This window comes from Ammospiza caudacuta, chromosome Z, assembly GCF_027887145.1.
Source record: "Ammospiza caudacuta isolate bAmmCau1 chromosome Z, bAmmCau1.pri, whole genome shotgun sequence".
Classification (NCBI taxonomy): Eukaryota; Metazoa; Chordata; class Aves; order Passeriformes; family Passerellidae; genus Ammospiza; species Ammospiza caudacuta.
In genome coordinates this window covers 24181321-24197696 of record NC_080632.1, presented here as the reverse complement: position 1 = coordinate 24197696, position 16376 = coordinate 24181321, and the positions used below count along the sequence as shown (strand labels likewise).

Below are 16376 nucleotides of genomic sequence, written 5' to 3'. Positions count from 1 at the left end.
AGAAGTTGTTTCTTAGATAATATTCTTGTTGGCTTTAAAAAAAAAAAAAAAAAGTGACTTTTGACTGTAATTCTGTAATTGTTCTCATCCCCAGTATTGTGTTAATAGTTTGTGGTGTAGTCCTGTTCTTGCAGTCAATAATGAGTCTGCCTGAAGTGTGGTGGCTGTGTCTTGGTGTGGCTGTGTGAATCTGTGCGGTGGTTTGTAGCATGACAGCTGTTGACTGTGTGCTCCTTGCCTAGCCATCCTCCATGTTGTGACTTTCTCTGTTTTTGTCCCTTTCTAGAAGCTGAGGAACTGTACCAGAAACGGGTGCTGACCATAACTGGCATTTGCATTGCTCTTCTAGTAGTTGGCATCATGTGTGTGGTGGCCTACTGCAAAACCAAGTAAACTTTTCTCTTCTATTTTGTATCTGTGGTTGTTGGTCAGGGCCTTCCCAGTTGACTGTAGCTTCTCTGGGCATAAGGTTGTATCTGGGTTTCTCTAGAGGTGAGCTTAAGAGACAAACATGTGACCAGGGTGCTCTGGTCCAAGCCAGATGAATGTGAGTCTCCATGTCCATCAGCACAGCAAAATTAAGAGAGGTATCTGAAAGATTCTCAGTCTTCAAATATAATTTGAAATTTTTTGTCTCTTTTTGTTTTCTTTCTTTTCTATCACCCATTTCAGCTGGTTTCCCCTGTTGAAAAGGAACAAACTCCAACCCTGGAATCACGTTGCTTTCCAGCCGTGAATTTTATGTATAAGCCTAATTTGTTTGTACTTGAGACACAATTAATGATGGTAAAAGTTACTATACACCAAAGGCCAAAAATTTGAACACAAAAGCGCTCTCAGTGCAAAAGTAGGCATTTAAATGTGTTCTGTGAGTCTCTGAATTACAGGGGGTGACTCTCAAACATGCATGAGATGCTCTGGACTATAAATTACACAGAACATCAGCAGAATTTCTGCTGCCAAAACTGGCTGCCTTTATAAATCTCCCCACCAAAACACAGAAAGACCTTATCATAAATATTCCACATTTGTATAAACCTGATTTACTGTTTCAAGGCCTGATTGGCAGTTCATTTTTGTTTTAAGGCCCACCAGTAATGGATGTGTTAAAAGTGGGGGATGAGGGAGATGATTTGTTCCGCTCAGCAAGAGTCCAGACACATACACACAGCTGCTCCTACCCATAACCTTGTGCCAGTGGTCAGTGGGGAGCAGCTGAAACAGTAATAAAAAATCAGATCAATTACTGCTTTTTAGAAATCACATCCCCATGTATTTCAACAAACATTTAGTTGAGATCCTGAAGTAAGATTTTCTGTATAAAGAGCCCAGAGAATCCATCAGGGGTCTGGATGTTTTTTTTGTCCCAGACATCAGCAATCACTGTGAACCAAAAGTTAACTGTTTTCAAAAACAGTTGATGAGCGTCCCATGCCAGGACATGGCCCTCCAAATGCAGCAGTGATGCCAGACTGGTATCTGTGAGGTGACTTGCATATGCTCTTTTCCCTAAATAGGGGAAAACTCAGAAACCAGGATAAATCTTGGAATGGTGCTAGAACAACCAATGTAATAATCTTAATAGCTTACATTTTGTTGGTCTCCCTGCAAGAAATACTGCTACTAAATTGCCAAGGCATTAGCTTCAGATACTAAGTCTTAATTCAGAGGTACTTTATTGGCACATCATTTACATTGAATATATAGGCTTCTTAAGTACACACTAGCTTACCTGTTATTCTCTCATCTCAGTTTTGTAGAGTAATTTATTTTTTTAGTTAGTGTCCTTTTACTACAGGACCACCAGCACACATAAAAGCATGCAAATTCAAATACACTGGTCGCTGAAGGTAGAATAATGCATATTTCTAGGGACAGATTCCCAGATTACATGTGCCAGGATTTCAGTCCTGTGGATGACTAACTCAGACTCCTTCTAGAACTCGCTTTCTCTACCACATTCAGGAATTCAGATTGTTCTCAGTCTCCAGAGCCTCATGAAGGGGAGCTTTAAATCAAGTTAAAACCTTGCTTGAGTGCTGCTTCTCAACCCAGGAGGTGTTTGGGTAGCTCAGATATCTCCTGGCACTGCTCAAATATCTCTATCACCTTAACTGCTTACATGTCCCAAGATGATCCCTGGTTATCCTCAAAGCATAAAGTCCACATGAACCACAGAGTGTATCCTTCTGAGACAGGAGCATTTCCAAGACAGATGTATCTGCATATGCCATTCATGTGATGTGATATAAATTAAGCATCTTCCACTATCCAGACACATACACACAGAGAAAATATGTGAAATGCTGTATGTCAAATCATGTTTTCATTGTCTTTAGGCTTCATTACTGTCAAGCTTCAACATATTTATTGCACTTCCTTATTCCTCCTTTTCTGTAAAGCTTGAAATAGTCCCCTTTGAGTTCAAAACAGGATTGAAAATAGTTATCTCTTACGCTGTCCTACCCTGCCATCGCTATCTGCATACAGCTTAGTATTTTAGCTTTTGCTACAGCCAAAGTCATATGCATTCCAGAGTGTGTTGAAGTCTGCATCCTCCCTTCACTGCCCTGGATTCTGTGAGAGTGTGGTGGAAGTTCTCCAGTGTAATGAGAGAAAACTGGGTAACATTCATAAATTAAGTCTGAAATTGAATAGCCCTTTCTCTGGTTATTTATTTTGGTGTTTTAATTAATGTGTTCTGCAGAGCCAGGTTTTACTATGCTGTAAGTTTTGCTACTGACAGCTTGTAATGATTCTGAAAAGTTCTTCTGAGGAGAGCTGGAAGGATTACAGAATCACAGGAACATTTAGGTTGGAAAAAAAACCTGTGAGATTGTGTCCAGTCTTTGAATGACCGCCACCTTATCAGCTGGACCATGGCACTAAGTGACCAGTCATTTCTTGAACACCCCAGGGTGGGTGACTCCACCACCCCACTGAGCAGTCCGTTCCAATGCTTCATAACCCTTTACATGAAGAAATTCCTCCTGATGTCCAACCTGAACTTCTCCTGGCCCAGGAGACCATTTCCTCTTTTCCTGTTGCTACTGGCCTGGGAGAAGAGGCCACCCTCACCTGGGTACAGCCTCCTTTCAGGCAGTTGTAGAGAGTGAGAAGGTAACCCCTCCTTTTCTGCAGGAAGGAGCCTCCTTTTCTTCAGGCTGAACATCCCCAGCTCCCTCAGGCGCTCCTTATAGGACTTGCACGTTGTTAGCAAGCGGGGAAACAGCAGCTAAGGACAGGAGACAGTAGAAGCATCAAAGTCAGTCAGAGATCATGTCATTAGTACATGGATAGTTCTACTAAATGCATTAGCACCCATGGCATCCACCTGGTAATCATTAGGCTTCAGAGCAAATCTGATGTTGCTGAAACAAAAAACCTTCCAGAGCTGCCAGGAGGTCTGTAGGCTCAGGCCTATGACATTTACTCTCACTTTGGATTTCTGAGGCTTAGTCTGCACTCTTCTATAACATACTTATGTCTTTGAAGTACACTGTTGATGTAGGTGATGAATCCCTCCAAAAAATGTGTAACTGCCACATCACAAAGACCATGTTCCAGTGTCTGCAAGCAAGCCCTGAGGCACAGACACCTCAGCTGTCTGTGGTGAACGGAGAGGTGTAACTTGATGGGCTGTCAGAAGCTCTGCCTTGGCCCTTGTGAGGGTGTCAAAGTGCCTGGGTTAAAATATCTCCCCCCTCCCTTCTGAGTGCAGAAAAGTTCTCCTCCTAAGACAGAGCACTGCTTTGAAATGGCTTCCCTTTTCCTCTCACTTATTCCTGTCCCCCCTTGTCCTGCTGACTCCTGGAAGGGATCCCAAATATCTTTCCCCCTGTGCAAGTCCCCACAGCTCCAGCTGCAATTAGGCCTGTGGTTTTCAGAGTTACTTTGAGCTCTAGCAGCAGTGGAGAAAATTCTGGCAAAAAAAGTAATGTTACATTATTATCACCAACATCAATATGCTGAGAGGTGCAGCTGCTCTCCTTTTTTCTATTAAAATTGTTTCTGTGTTCGTGCACAGGAAGCAGAGGAAAAAGCTGCATGATCGCCTTCGTCAGAGCCTGCGCTCGGAAAGGAACAACGTGATGAACATGGCCAATGGGCCACACCACCCCAACCCACCACCTGATAACGTCCAGCTCGTCAATGTAGGTTTCACTGTACCTGTTTCAGCCTAGGCTGCCAGTGCCACAGGAAAGCTCACCCCACAGCTTTTAAACATCTACCTGCTGCTGCAGGCTGGTGACTGATTTCTCTCGGCTTTCTCCACACAGAAAAAATTGCTATCACAAACTGCTGCCATCTTCTCCATCAGAGAATAGTATTTTTGGTGTATCTGATGGTAATGGGAGGTTGCTTTTCCACACATCTGTCTACTGGGACTCGTTCCCTTGTTAACTACGTTTTTATAGCTTGTTTGTGATGCAGACCTTTGCTACTTTCATCATTTGTCTCCTCCTATTTTGAGTCTCAATGGGCTATGTACACAGAGGTGTACATGAATGTCCTCAAGTGTGTCAGTATGGTTTCTGCATGTATTTAAATGACAAAATTTGTGCTTTGGCACATGTAAAAGGTTGAAATCTGGGAAGGAGGGATTGGGAATTATGTCTACAAATGTGCTGTGAATTACAGTTTGTAAACCTGAGGTTTGTCTGGGTTTTTTCAGCAGTACGTTTCAAAAAATGTAATCTCCAGTGAGCATGTCATCGAGCGAGAAACAGAGACCTCGTTTTCTACAAGCCACTACACCTCAACTACACATCACTCTGTGACAGTCACCCAGACATCTAGCCACAGGTACTAGAGGGGACGGCAAATAGCAGCTGTAATGTCTGATCTGTTGCTGTTGTAAAACCAAAAAATGTGTGAAACAACAAAGCAGGGGAGATATATGCTCCCTTCATAGTGTTTTCATTTTAAGGCTAACAATATTTGATGTCATATCACCTAACTAATTATCTTCCCAGGAATTGACAAAGACCTTTATTTTCTGAATGTCATTCCAATACTGTCACACTGAATTTTAATATATGCAAATTGCTAAATCAGTGACAGTTCTGATGACTGCAAAGCCCTCCTTCCCTCTCCTTTGATCCATACATGCAAAATCACCTTGATTCCTGTGGATTCTCTAAATTCTGCAGCTCCAGTTAACCACCCGAAGGGTATATCCTGTGTGGCAACAGAGCCCCTCCTTTCCCTGTCTAAACTTCTGCTCATACACAGTTACCGCCAAAGCCCACTCTCACACTCCCCCTTTCTCTTTCCCTGGTTGCTGCTCTCCAGCTGGAGCAATGGCCACACTGAAAGCATCCTCTCTGAAAGCCACTCGGTGCTCGTCAGTTCCTCCATGGAGAACAGCAGGCACGCCAGCCCAGCAGGGCCCCGGGGCCGTCTCAATGGCATTGGCGGGCCACGGGAAGGGAACTGCTTCCTCCGGCACGCCAGGGAGACCCCCGATTCCTACCGAGACTCTCCTCACAGTGAAAGGTAGGACGAACCACCCCATTGCTTTCAGCTCGCAAGACCTGGTGTTTTCTCAGGTGGTTTCAAAGCTTGGGAGCACAGGAGAAAATGCGGCAGTGCAGCTGTTCATGTAGGGCATGCATCTCCTTATTCTTAAAGGTGGAGAGCTGAGTAGCAGTTTTAAAGTCTACCAAAAGCATTTCTTCCCTTCTTGCCTCTGCTGAATTTAGTCCTATTAGCTAGCAGTTCACACTTGGAAAATCTCCATTGGAGTAATTAGTCAGAAACTTCCATTGGAAACTATTAACAGAACTTTGCCTACTTACCAATTTCTTAGAAGATGCAAGTGAGAAGACTGACGGATTTTGCAGTGAGAAAGTAATGTTTTGATCCACAGGAGGAGGGCACTAAGGACTCCTAAGCAGTACAGAATTTATGCCACCACTCACTTTCTGGACTGTTCCAGCTCCTGAACTCCCCTTAACCCTTTATTAAATAAAGGAAGAAACAGAAAGTGCAAGCCAGAAGGGCTCAGGTCATTATTAAATCTGGAATAGTTATAAATAAACCTGGCCAGGAGTTTTCCAACCAAGTTTTTCCAACCAATTCTTTTTCTCTTAAAAGATTGGTTCCTCAGCTGCTGTGGTCTGCCTAGAAGTACATCAGTCACAAAAAAACTTTAACTGAAAAAATCCTGCTCAGGTTTAGACTAGCATTTTAGTTCAAGATGGCCCCAGAATTGCAACAGAAAGATTGACAAGAAACAAGACATTTAAAAAGAGCTTTTGTCCCTGGGATCATAGGCAGAATAAAAGGAAAACAAAAGGTTATGGACCAATTCTCTGAGGACTTCGAAATCACAAGGGATTTGGCCTTGTGGAGTGTCCATGATGCCAGAAATGCAGCCAGGCAATCCCCAAGGAGACTGAGTTGTGTAGGAGACAAATTGTGGTTTTCATAAAAATGAATGTGCACATACAGCAAACGCCATTTCTGTGGTGCTCCCTCTGCCACACAAACAACTGCTAAGCAGCAGGAAGAGGGACCACTGAGGAAGGACCCTGAGTGTAGTACCACCAAGGATAATAAGCTACCCTCTCATTAAAAATTTTGTGTTATTTACTACGGAATTTAATTTGAAGATACGTGGCTCACATGACATAAACAGCCATGGCTCCAATCCAGCAGAGCACTTTGACAAGATTATCTTTTAATTGTGCAAGTAGGCCCACTGAAATCAGCAAGATTACTCACATGGGTAGAGCTCAACATGTGCTTAAGTGCTTTGCTGGATCAGGACCTGTAACAGTAAATACCATGTTGTCTCCTGCCTGGGAACCGAGCAGGATGCACGGCCACACGCTTGCCAATGGTGAGTAGTACAGCTCAGTATATTTGGGCATCTGCATGTGGAAAGTGAAGACCATTCCTGCTGTCTGCCTGCATTGCATGGGACACCCAAAGCATCATTCTAATACAAACTGTTTAGATTTAACTGGGGGGGTGGAGTTGGGGGAGAGGAGAGACCATATTCCTTTTTGTTTCTCTAAGAAGAAAGAAGGCATTTCATCAATTATTTTGTCTCTTGAAGGTTGTACTATATAGGTCAATAACAGCAACATTTCTGTGATAATTCCTCAGGCATTGACATCCCTGCCTGTGCCTGAAGCAATCACAAATTTGGAACATGGGAGATGATAGTTCCCTGGGCATTAATGGCAGGCCTCATCGTTTTTTAGCAAGCAAGAAATACATCATCAATTGTTCCTGAGATGGCTTGTGCATATAAGGGAGAAAGTGAGAGTTATTTGGAACTAAAAATTACTCAGAAACATAAAGGAATGTAGGAGCTGACAAATTACTTCCTGAAGCCATCACATGTTGCTGTACTAAGAATTGGTAGACCAAGGCTCTACTCCCTCAATTTTCAAATTAAATTGAACTGACATTACAAGGGGTGTTTCGCATTACCCATATACTTGCTGGATCCCATGCCCTGCCACCTGTGTACACAAGCAGAGGGCACAAGCAGTTTTGTCTTGGATGTCCTTAGCTGTCTTACAGGAGAGAAGATCAAAAAACACCATCTCTGCACAAAAGGCTGGACTATATGATGAAGCTGGCAGCATATAACAAGTTAATGTGTGCTGGATGGCCATGGGTACGCTCTGATCCCCTTTCACTGAGCCAGCATAGTTGGCCATGAGGCTGGATAAATCAATCACCTTTTAACCTTCCTTTCAGGATGGGCTAGAGCTGCACAAGTTCAGCTCCTGAGCCTCAGATTGCAGACAGCAGCTAGTTAGCACTGCTCTGTTAGGGAGTGGGGGAACAGACCAGAAATGTGTGAATGCGCAACACTCCAGTGTGAGTAAGTTGACACTGTTGGAAGCCTGCACAGTACATTGAACACATTTAACCAACTCAATGGGTTAACAGAACAGTTTAGCTAAAATCCAGTGTGTCACATATATCCAACAGTGTACCAACTGGGAAAGTAGAAAGGCTTCAGTTTTTCAGACAATGCCTATTAAAAATGTGAAAGGATAGAAAGGCTCACTCATGGAAGCAGAAAAATTACTTAATTCATCCAATACACAGACCTATTCATTGCCCTTTTTATAACCAACTTGATTAATTCCTTTGCACAACTCCAGGTTTGGTTTTTTCCTTTCTCTTGCTCCAGTGAAATCAATTTATGCTGCTGCACATCTGTCCAGAATCCGTCCCTTTTTCTCCCTTTTCCTGTAACTCCATTTTTGTCAAGTGTAATATGTGCAACTGAGTCATAGCTGGATAAGAAAGATGGATTCAGGTTTATTTTGATAATTTCAGGCTCAGATAAATAAACCACTAATGGAAAACTAAACTACATCAGTCGTAGACATACAGCTTTTCTCAATGGGCCTGTGATGGTGCTCAGAACAATTTTAACTTTAGACACAGACGAAATTCAGGCTGGTGAATTTAGGATAAGAATAAAAGCAAAGCCCAACCATGCAAAGTGTCATGCTGGGCACTGTGCTTTTGATTGAGTGGTTTTAGGCAGATCCTCACCTGGCATGAATCCACATGACCTCGTAGCATGTCTACTGATTAAAACTAGTTGGGAGCTTCACATTTTTTGTTCTCTTTCTTTGGGACAAACCCTGCAATGGCACCTGAGCTTCATTTTCAGAAATCGCTTGTGACCACTATGCTTCCCACAAGAACAGGGAGAAGTTTTGCAGAGAAGACATGGGCACTAGGCCAGACAATCCTGTCTTCCAGCATTTGTTCCCATATGAGGACAAATGATACTCTGTGCTTCTTTGCAGATAGATCTACTAGCCAGGGTAACTAGCACCCAGGAGTGGAGCAGCACAAATGCATCTCTGACTACTCTTGGTGATTAAAATTAGCAGAATCTGGCTCTATGTTTTATTCAAACATTACTTTCCTCCCTAGCCTGAGACAGTTTGGTTGCCAGAAGAGGGTGAAGCCCCAAGAGGACTGTCCTTCAGTTCCCTTCCTTTCTTTCCCCCTGTCTGTTTGCATGTACCCCAGATTCTGGTCAAGTCTTTCCAGAAGTGCAGCAGCTGTTTTCCTTTTGAGAAAATACTTGCAAATGCGTTTTGTTTCTGGCAGCCTGTCTGTCTCTGAATCCCATTCTTGGATTCATTCCAAAAAGTTATTCTGGTAAAAAATTTACAGCATCCCCATGGCTGGGCTCTGGGAGTTTTGCTGTGCTCCTCCTGCTTTCATATGTCTTTGCCCAGAGTCCCAGAAATCAGAAGTTTATAGGATTAATAGGAACAGGAAAGGTTCCTTAGTAGCCCTGTGTGAGGATGCTGGGGATCTTAAGGGAATCCTTGCCATTTCTCTCCCAGTCCACGTGAGCTGCTGTTTTTACAGGTCACCACTGCTCCTGTGCTCACAACCTGTCCCCATCTCTTTTCTTCAGGTATGTCTCAGCTATGACCACACCAGCTCGCATGTCACCCGTTGATTTTCACACTCCAACTTCTCCCAAGTCCCGCCCCTCCACAATGTCACCCCCGGCTTCCAGCCTGACCGTCTCCATCCCTTCCGTGGCGGTGAGTCCCTTCATAGAAGAAGAGCGACCTCTGCTCCTGGTGACTCCGCTGCAGCTGCATGAGAAGTATGAGCACCACCTTCAGCAATTCAACTCCTTTCACCACAATGCCACCCATGAGAGCAGCAGCCTGCCACCAAGTCCTCTGCGGATCGTGGAGGACGAGGAGTACGAGACCACGCAGGAGTACGAACCAGCACAGGAGCCTCCAAAGAAACTCACCAACAGCCGGAGGGTCAAAAGAACAAAGCCCAACGGCCACATTTCCAGCAGGGTGGAAGTGGACTCTGACACGAGCTCTGAGAGCAGCAGCTCTGAGACCGAAACGGAAGATGAAAGAATAGGTGAGGATACACCATTCCTGAGCATACCGAACCCCGGGGCAGCCGGTCTGGAGCCAGCCACTGCCTTCCGGCTGGCTGAAACCAGGACTAACCCGGCAAATCGCTTCTCCACACCTGAAGAGTTACAAGCAAGGTTGTCCAGTGTGATAGCTAACCAAGACCCTATTGCTGTATAAAACATAAAACACATAGATTCACATGTAAAACTTTATTTTATATAATGAAGTATTCCACCTTTAAATTAAACAATTTATTTTATTTTAGCAATTCCGCTGATAGAAAACAGGAGGGGAAGAAAACTTTTATAAATTAAATATACGTATGTACAAATGTGTTATGTGCCATATGTAGCAATTTTTTACAGTATTTCAAAAATGGGGAAAGATATCAATGGTGCCTTTATGTTATGTTAAGTTGAGAGCAAGTTTTGTACAGTTACAATGACGGCTGTCCCATAGTATTTTGCAAAACCTTTTAGCCCTCAGTTGTCCTAGCTTTTTTGTGCACGGCATTATAATGACTGGATGTATGATTTGCAAGAATTGCAGAAGTCCCTCTGGTCGCTTGCTGTAGAGTCTCGAAATCAGAAAGCCCTGTAATGGCACTGTCACCCTATTCCACCAGAAAAACACACATATACACACACACAGAGTCAGAAAGGAAAAAAAAAGATTTAAAAAAATATTTTAAAAAGTAAAAAAAAAAAATTTTCTTATATGAGAACTTTTATTTGCTTTCCGTATATGAGATGAGTTTTGTCTGCTCTCTGCCAGCCAAAAGGTTTGCTTCTTTGAGCACTGGGATAATAGTAGGTCCAACAGCATGCTACTATTAATTACAGCAGGATAACAAAAAACATACAAACAAAAAAAAGCCAACCTGCATTAAGTAATGTTACTTATAGAAAGAAAGTAATACTGTGATTTTAAACCAAATATATTATTAATCAGAGGTTAGCTTGTAATCACTAGGAGCTGCCATTTCATTATTTTCCAGATATTAATTGTTCTAGTTATCCCTTAGGAAATGGGTTTAAGTTAGCTGAGGCTTTGAACCCAATACTCTATTCAAACAAAAAAGAAAAAAAAAAAGAAGAAAAAAGAAAAAAAAAAAAAAAGAGAAAACATTTATATTAGTTTATGTTAATGGGGCAAATATAATAGATATCTGTAATCAAGCAAGGAAGAGATCTAGCTGGAAAACAAATGCCACTAATAAAAGTGCAATCAGTTTTCACCTCTATTTCTTAATGTTGATTTCTAATACATTACTTATTCTTTTGTTTCCACTCAATTTTCTTCCCCTTTTTTCCTTCCTCAGAAAGAACCCTGACAAGCTTCTAGCAATACCTTGTTAGAGTTGCTGTTGGAGTAAGGCTTACTCTTGGACAAAGAAAGGCCTTTCAGGGAAGAAGAACATGATTTGCTGAATGGTTAAAAAGTATAGGCACGTAGGAAGGACAAAGCAGATGTGTGGAGTTTATTTCCACTCACCTTTACTGACTCCATTAGTTGGGTTGAGAGAGGCAAGGCTGATGCAGAGCCCATTTATGAAGGCAAGCACACCATGTGAGTTACAGCCCTAGTAACCCATGTGTGACTATTTAATATCAGTGTTTATATAGCCAGTGACAGTGTTGAAGTCATTGACTAGTAATGGACAAGGATGCTGTCAGTGCTGGAGTAGATGCATCCATCCAGACAGAAACAAATGGACTCTTTTGCACTGAATTCCTATCAGTTTAGTCAGGGTCACTCTGCCTCTTCTATACTTTTGATTTTTTGTTGTGTGTTCAGTTGGCACAGCATTGACTCAGGATTGATGTGGAAAACAAATGTTTTTCCTAGACTCTGGGGATTCTGAAAATGAGAACATGTGTTTTACAGGTATTACTGAGCTCTAAATAAGAGCCCTGTCAAGACAAAAATAATTTCAGCCAAACTACACTCATCCTTTGGGCCACATTCTGGTCCTAGTTAAATGAAGAGAAATACATCAAGGAAAATTTGTGAGATGCAAACCTGCAAAAAAGTCCCTACTCAGTAAATTGTTCAAGCATATGCTTATGCTAATCCCAGCAAAAGTTACCTTCAGCATGTGCTAGACTCTCATTGACACATCCAGCACATGCAAAAAGTCAAGCATGTGCCTAAGAGTTTTGCTGAACAAGGTGTCCTATTGATTTGAAGCTGAAAGCAAAGTATAGCAAAAGAAGATCTTTGCCAGGATGACAAAAATCAGTGAGTTCTTCACTGTATAAATAACCATATCACATTAGTAAGAACACAAGTGAGTCTACCTGAACACCAGATTCAGCAGAAAAATAACAAAAAAAAACCTTAGTATAGGAAACAAGTTGTCCACTAGAATGTCAGTGGTAGAACCAAAAGGCTAGGAAACTAGCACAGCTTTGGGCTATGTGGTGGCTGAAATGGCACTGCTTATTTGAGAAATCTGTGGAAGATGGCAAATACATACTGTCTGGACTTAAGTCCCCTTTGCTATTTTTCCCTGTGTGTATTTGAACACACTTTGCCTTTGCAGACTGAAACAAAAGCTCTCTACAAATTCTATACGCTATATTCTCATTTTCATCCCTTTAGTCATGCCTATTTATCTGCAATCCCATACAGCAGAATATCCATCTCTCCAGTAACTCTGCAACTCAGTAGTACAGAGGGTCAGGTGGGCTTTCCTAATGAAGGCCACGAGTTTCCAAAAGATTTGCACTGTTGAGTTTCCTTGGGCACTTGAATATCTTCCCTTCAGAAAGGCCTCTGACACTGCAAAGACCTTGCAGGACAGATGAGACAGAAAAAGGATGGCAGAGAAACAAGAGATTTGCCCCAAAATCACCCATCTTAGTGGCAGAATAGAGATTATAAGACAGGTCTTTTGTAAACTCCTCCAGCATATATCAACCACAAGGCCAGCTCTCGTTTAAGTATCTATAATAGCCCAGACAGATTAATGAGGATGCAAAGGGAACAAGCCTTGATGTTGAGTAGATTATTTGACTACTAACACTGTTATTGTGGAGGGACAGTACAAAATGAAGGAGCAATTCCATACTTGGGAGCTGTACATGTGAGATTTGTTTGGAATAGGTCTAGGGGAAAATGTCACACCTCTTGTGTTGCAGTGCCTCAAAGTCAAATTGTTGTGCAGTTCCTGATATTCCTACCCCTCGGAATATATAACAGTGTGTTATAGAGCAAGCATGAAATTAGGCTGGAGACTTCACATGGACCTAAGAACAAGAAAATACAATTGGGGATATGGCTGCCTAAGCCCTTAGATCTTTGTGAAGAACCCAGCCTTACGGCACAATTCATGCAGCAGTGAATTCGGGAATTGCCCTGGCTTGGCACGCACAGAAGCGGGAAGAGTTCACTGACCCTCACCTCTCAGCTTGTGTTTATCACACTGTGAGTGTGTTTCACACCAGTCAGGTCCACGCCCAGATGTTAGTGAGTCTACCTGGCCACAGGTGCTGCTGGCAGGCTGCAGCCAGTTCCTGCTGGCCAAGGGGCTGGAGGCTGCAGCAGCATGGAGCAGAGCCAGCAAGTGCCTACAGAAAAGGCCAGCTCCCCTGCTGGGGATCTTTGCTTCGTTTCCCAGACCTTTGAGCCAGGCAGTCCCAACACCCTTGAGCCATCACTGTGTGATGCTTGCCAGTTCTTTGGCTGAAAGTCATGGCAAGAAGAAACATACTTTAAAGAGGGGGGAAATATTCCAGTGGTGGCAGAGTTGTTAAGATTGTCCTGGTTTATTTCCATGTCATTTAGTTTGAGCCATGAGTTTTTCCTGTGTATGTGTTTATATGCAGGAATTGTTCCAACATGAAAGGTTTCTTTCAAGAGTGTATAGCTAGATAATGTTGTGCACAACCTGGTACAGCCTGCCTATTTGAGGGGTGTAAATCATTACAGCTCCATACAGGTTCTTATGCAACAGAGAAAAGCCTGCTCCCTCCTTTTGGCCCAGTTATTCCCTTCCTCACTTGAGCCACCCCAACACACCCAGGTTTAAGAGATCAATCACTGCCTGTATCAGGGAAACAGGAAAGCTCCTTCTTTCCAGTACTCCAAAACAACAATGCTGCATCTCCCTGCTTCTCTCACACACACTACAAGCAGTTTCCTGAGCATCCAGGATACCAAACTGGTGTCTCCTCAAAGGACACACCTCTCAGCCTGTTGAGCACTTCTTGGCCCCTGCAGTGTGGCTACTTACCATTACCTGGGTCTTACTTCTAGTAAGAAACATAAAAGCACCTATGAAATGCTGCAGAGAAGGGCAGACAAAGAACATGGCCAATTATCATCATTTGTAATTCTCTATTCTATTGTAAATATGTCTTGTACATATGTGGATGTTTTCATTATTTACTGTCTTTATGGATATTGTGTTAAATGAGACGCTCTTAGTTTATTGTGTAACACTGTAAATAACATAACATCCTTTATTATTTATGCATAGGCATCTAACACTCAGAGAAAGTTATCCTCATATTATTTTAAGATATATGTCAAAAAGATGTTGCATTTTTCCTTTTGCTTTGAAAAAATTGTAATATATCCTCTTTTTCCCCTCTTTTCCTTTAAAAAAAAAATGAATGCTAATTTATTGTTCAGGAGAGAAAGGGGATGTAACTGAAAGGCAAACTGTTCAAAGAACATGCTGTGGAAGCCACAAGCTACTGATAAACTAAAGAATTTATTACCCCAAATACAGCAATAAGTAATTGTCGATTTATTAAGGTTTTGTTATTCATTTTCAGTAAAAGAGGTGCTGGATTAAATTGCTTATGTGTGGTCCTGGCCCAGCTGCTCAGCAGACTGTGCCAGGTCACTAGCTACCATCTTTCTGTATCCAAACACTGTTGTAAAGGTCTTGTTCTATTGTTGTGGACCACTGTTCCTTGAGATTTCTGACTCATCCCTGTGGGGGTCTCTGGCAGACACTCTTGCTCCTACAAACATTTTTAGTTTCTTAAGTTAGAATTATTAGCTCTACCCTGACCATTACTACTTAAGATGGATGGGGTTTGGGGAGAGGGAGGAGTTGGGGGAGCGGAAATGACACAGTCTTGGGACTGTGGGAGGCTGCTCTACAAATATGTCACCTCACTGTTCAGCAACAGTCAATAAAGCAAAGCAGATACTGGGAACTCTTAGATGACACCACCATGCCACTGTATAAAATCATTATTTGTGCCAGTTGTAAATATAATGAGTGGTCCTGGTCTTCTTGTTTCAAGACAGAAATAGTATTACAGGGAAGGATTTGAAGGGCAACCCAAGTGAAAAAATATCTGGAGCTGGTGAGGTCTGGGGAGCACTGGGTAGGCTGAATATCATTATTCAGAAAGAAAGGACCACAGAGAGAAGATATTACAGGTCTGTTGAAACATACTTATCTTGTAGAAGGTAAGAAAGGACTGGATGTTTAATACCTGTTCCAGTAAAAGAAATGGAGTTATCAATCAAAACTCCTGGGTACCATATTCCCAGAAAGCTCTTCATGTAAGGGGAAGAAAATTGGAGAATTACTTGGTGCAAGGGACTGTGGATTGTAAAAGTTTCCATGGGTTCATGGTGGGGGCCAGATCTTAGGCATTAATCCAATGAGGACTACTAAATCCATGAAAAACACATCAGATGTGGGAAATAACTGAACTAAAAACATGTGGAGATTGTATAAATTGGAAATATTGTGTATACTAGTGCTGCTCTTACCCTTCTCCAACTCTGCCACACTTGGAAAGAAGGAAGGCAGATATCTGATCTGTCTGTGCTTACATGATATAAGCATGTAAAGCCATTTGCTCTTAACGAGCATTAAACAAGAGAAGGAAATCTAGGCATGAGCAGAGGAGAGAGGAATGCAGTAAAAACGTCTTGGATGTGTTTCACATCCATTTGTTCCCAGGGCTAGCGCTCCCAGGCCTACCTGTGGGTGCAGAATGAGATGCCAAACTGAGAATGGATGGAGAAATGGGGAGAAATGGGAGCATGGAGGGACAGAGGGATGGAGGGACAGAGAAACAGAGACAGGGAGGGAGGGAGGGATGGAGGGAGGGAGGGAGGGACGGAGAAACAGAGACAGGGACGGAGGTAGGAAATGACTGGCAAGGGTTTTCTGTCACTCTCCCTCTTCCCTGGTTCTCAACACAGAGAGTAAAGACCTCGTGGTCCAGTCTGATCTCAGTTTCCCTCAGACTTCGCTATCTTTTTCATGTGGAGGGATCCTGTGGCTGGAAGGCTGGATGCTTAGGCTATTTGCTTCACCTGAATGTCTTCGCTGTATATGGCCTTGTCACCTCACAGTCAGCCCCAAGCTAGCACATTATGGCACAGTGCTACAATGGAGGAAAGGATGGTCCTTCCATTGCAGGATGTTGAAATGGACTGCTTTGAGAGGACAGACCTGTCCTCAGGCATTCCCACTGTCCTTTCACACATGGAAGTGGAGGTAGA

The 16376-nt window shown here is 42.7% G+C and overlaps 1 protein-coding gene across 4 annotated transcripts in view; it reads left to right on the top strand.

The window, feature by feature from the left end:
• NRG1 (neuregulin 1) overlaps positions 1 to 14603 on the top strand; it is a 178937-nt gene extending 164334 nt beyond the window's left edge. For all 4 annotated transcript variants that reach the window (XM_058823506.1, XM_058823504.1, XM_058823503.1 and 1 more), the window contains 5 exons: positions 287 to 389; positions 4028 to 4154; positions 4676 to 4806; positions 5296 to 5499; positions 9419 to 14603. In XM_058823506.1, the coding sequence (XP_058679489.1) occupies positions 287 to 389; positions 4028 to 4154; positions 4676 to 4806; positions 5296 to 5499; positions 9419 to 10070 (1217 nt within the window). In that variant the 3' untranslated portion in view covers positions 10071 to 14603. The remainder of the gene's footprint in view (positions 1 to 286; positions 390 to 4027; positions 4155 to 4675; positions 4807 to 5295; positions 5500 to 9418) is intronic.
• Positions 14604 to 16376: the final 1773 nt, after the last annotated feature.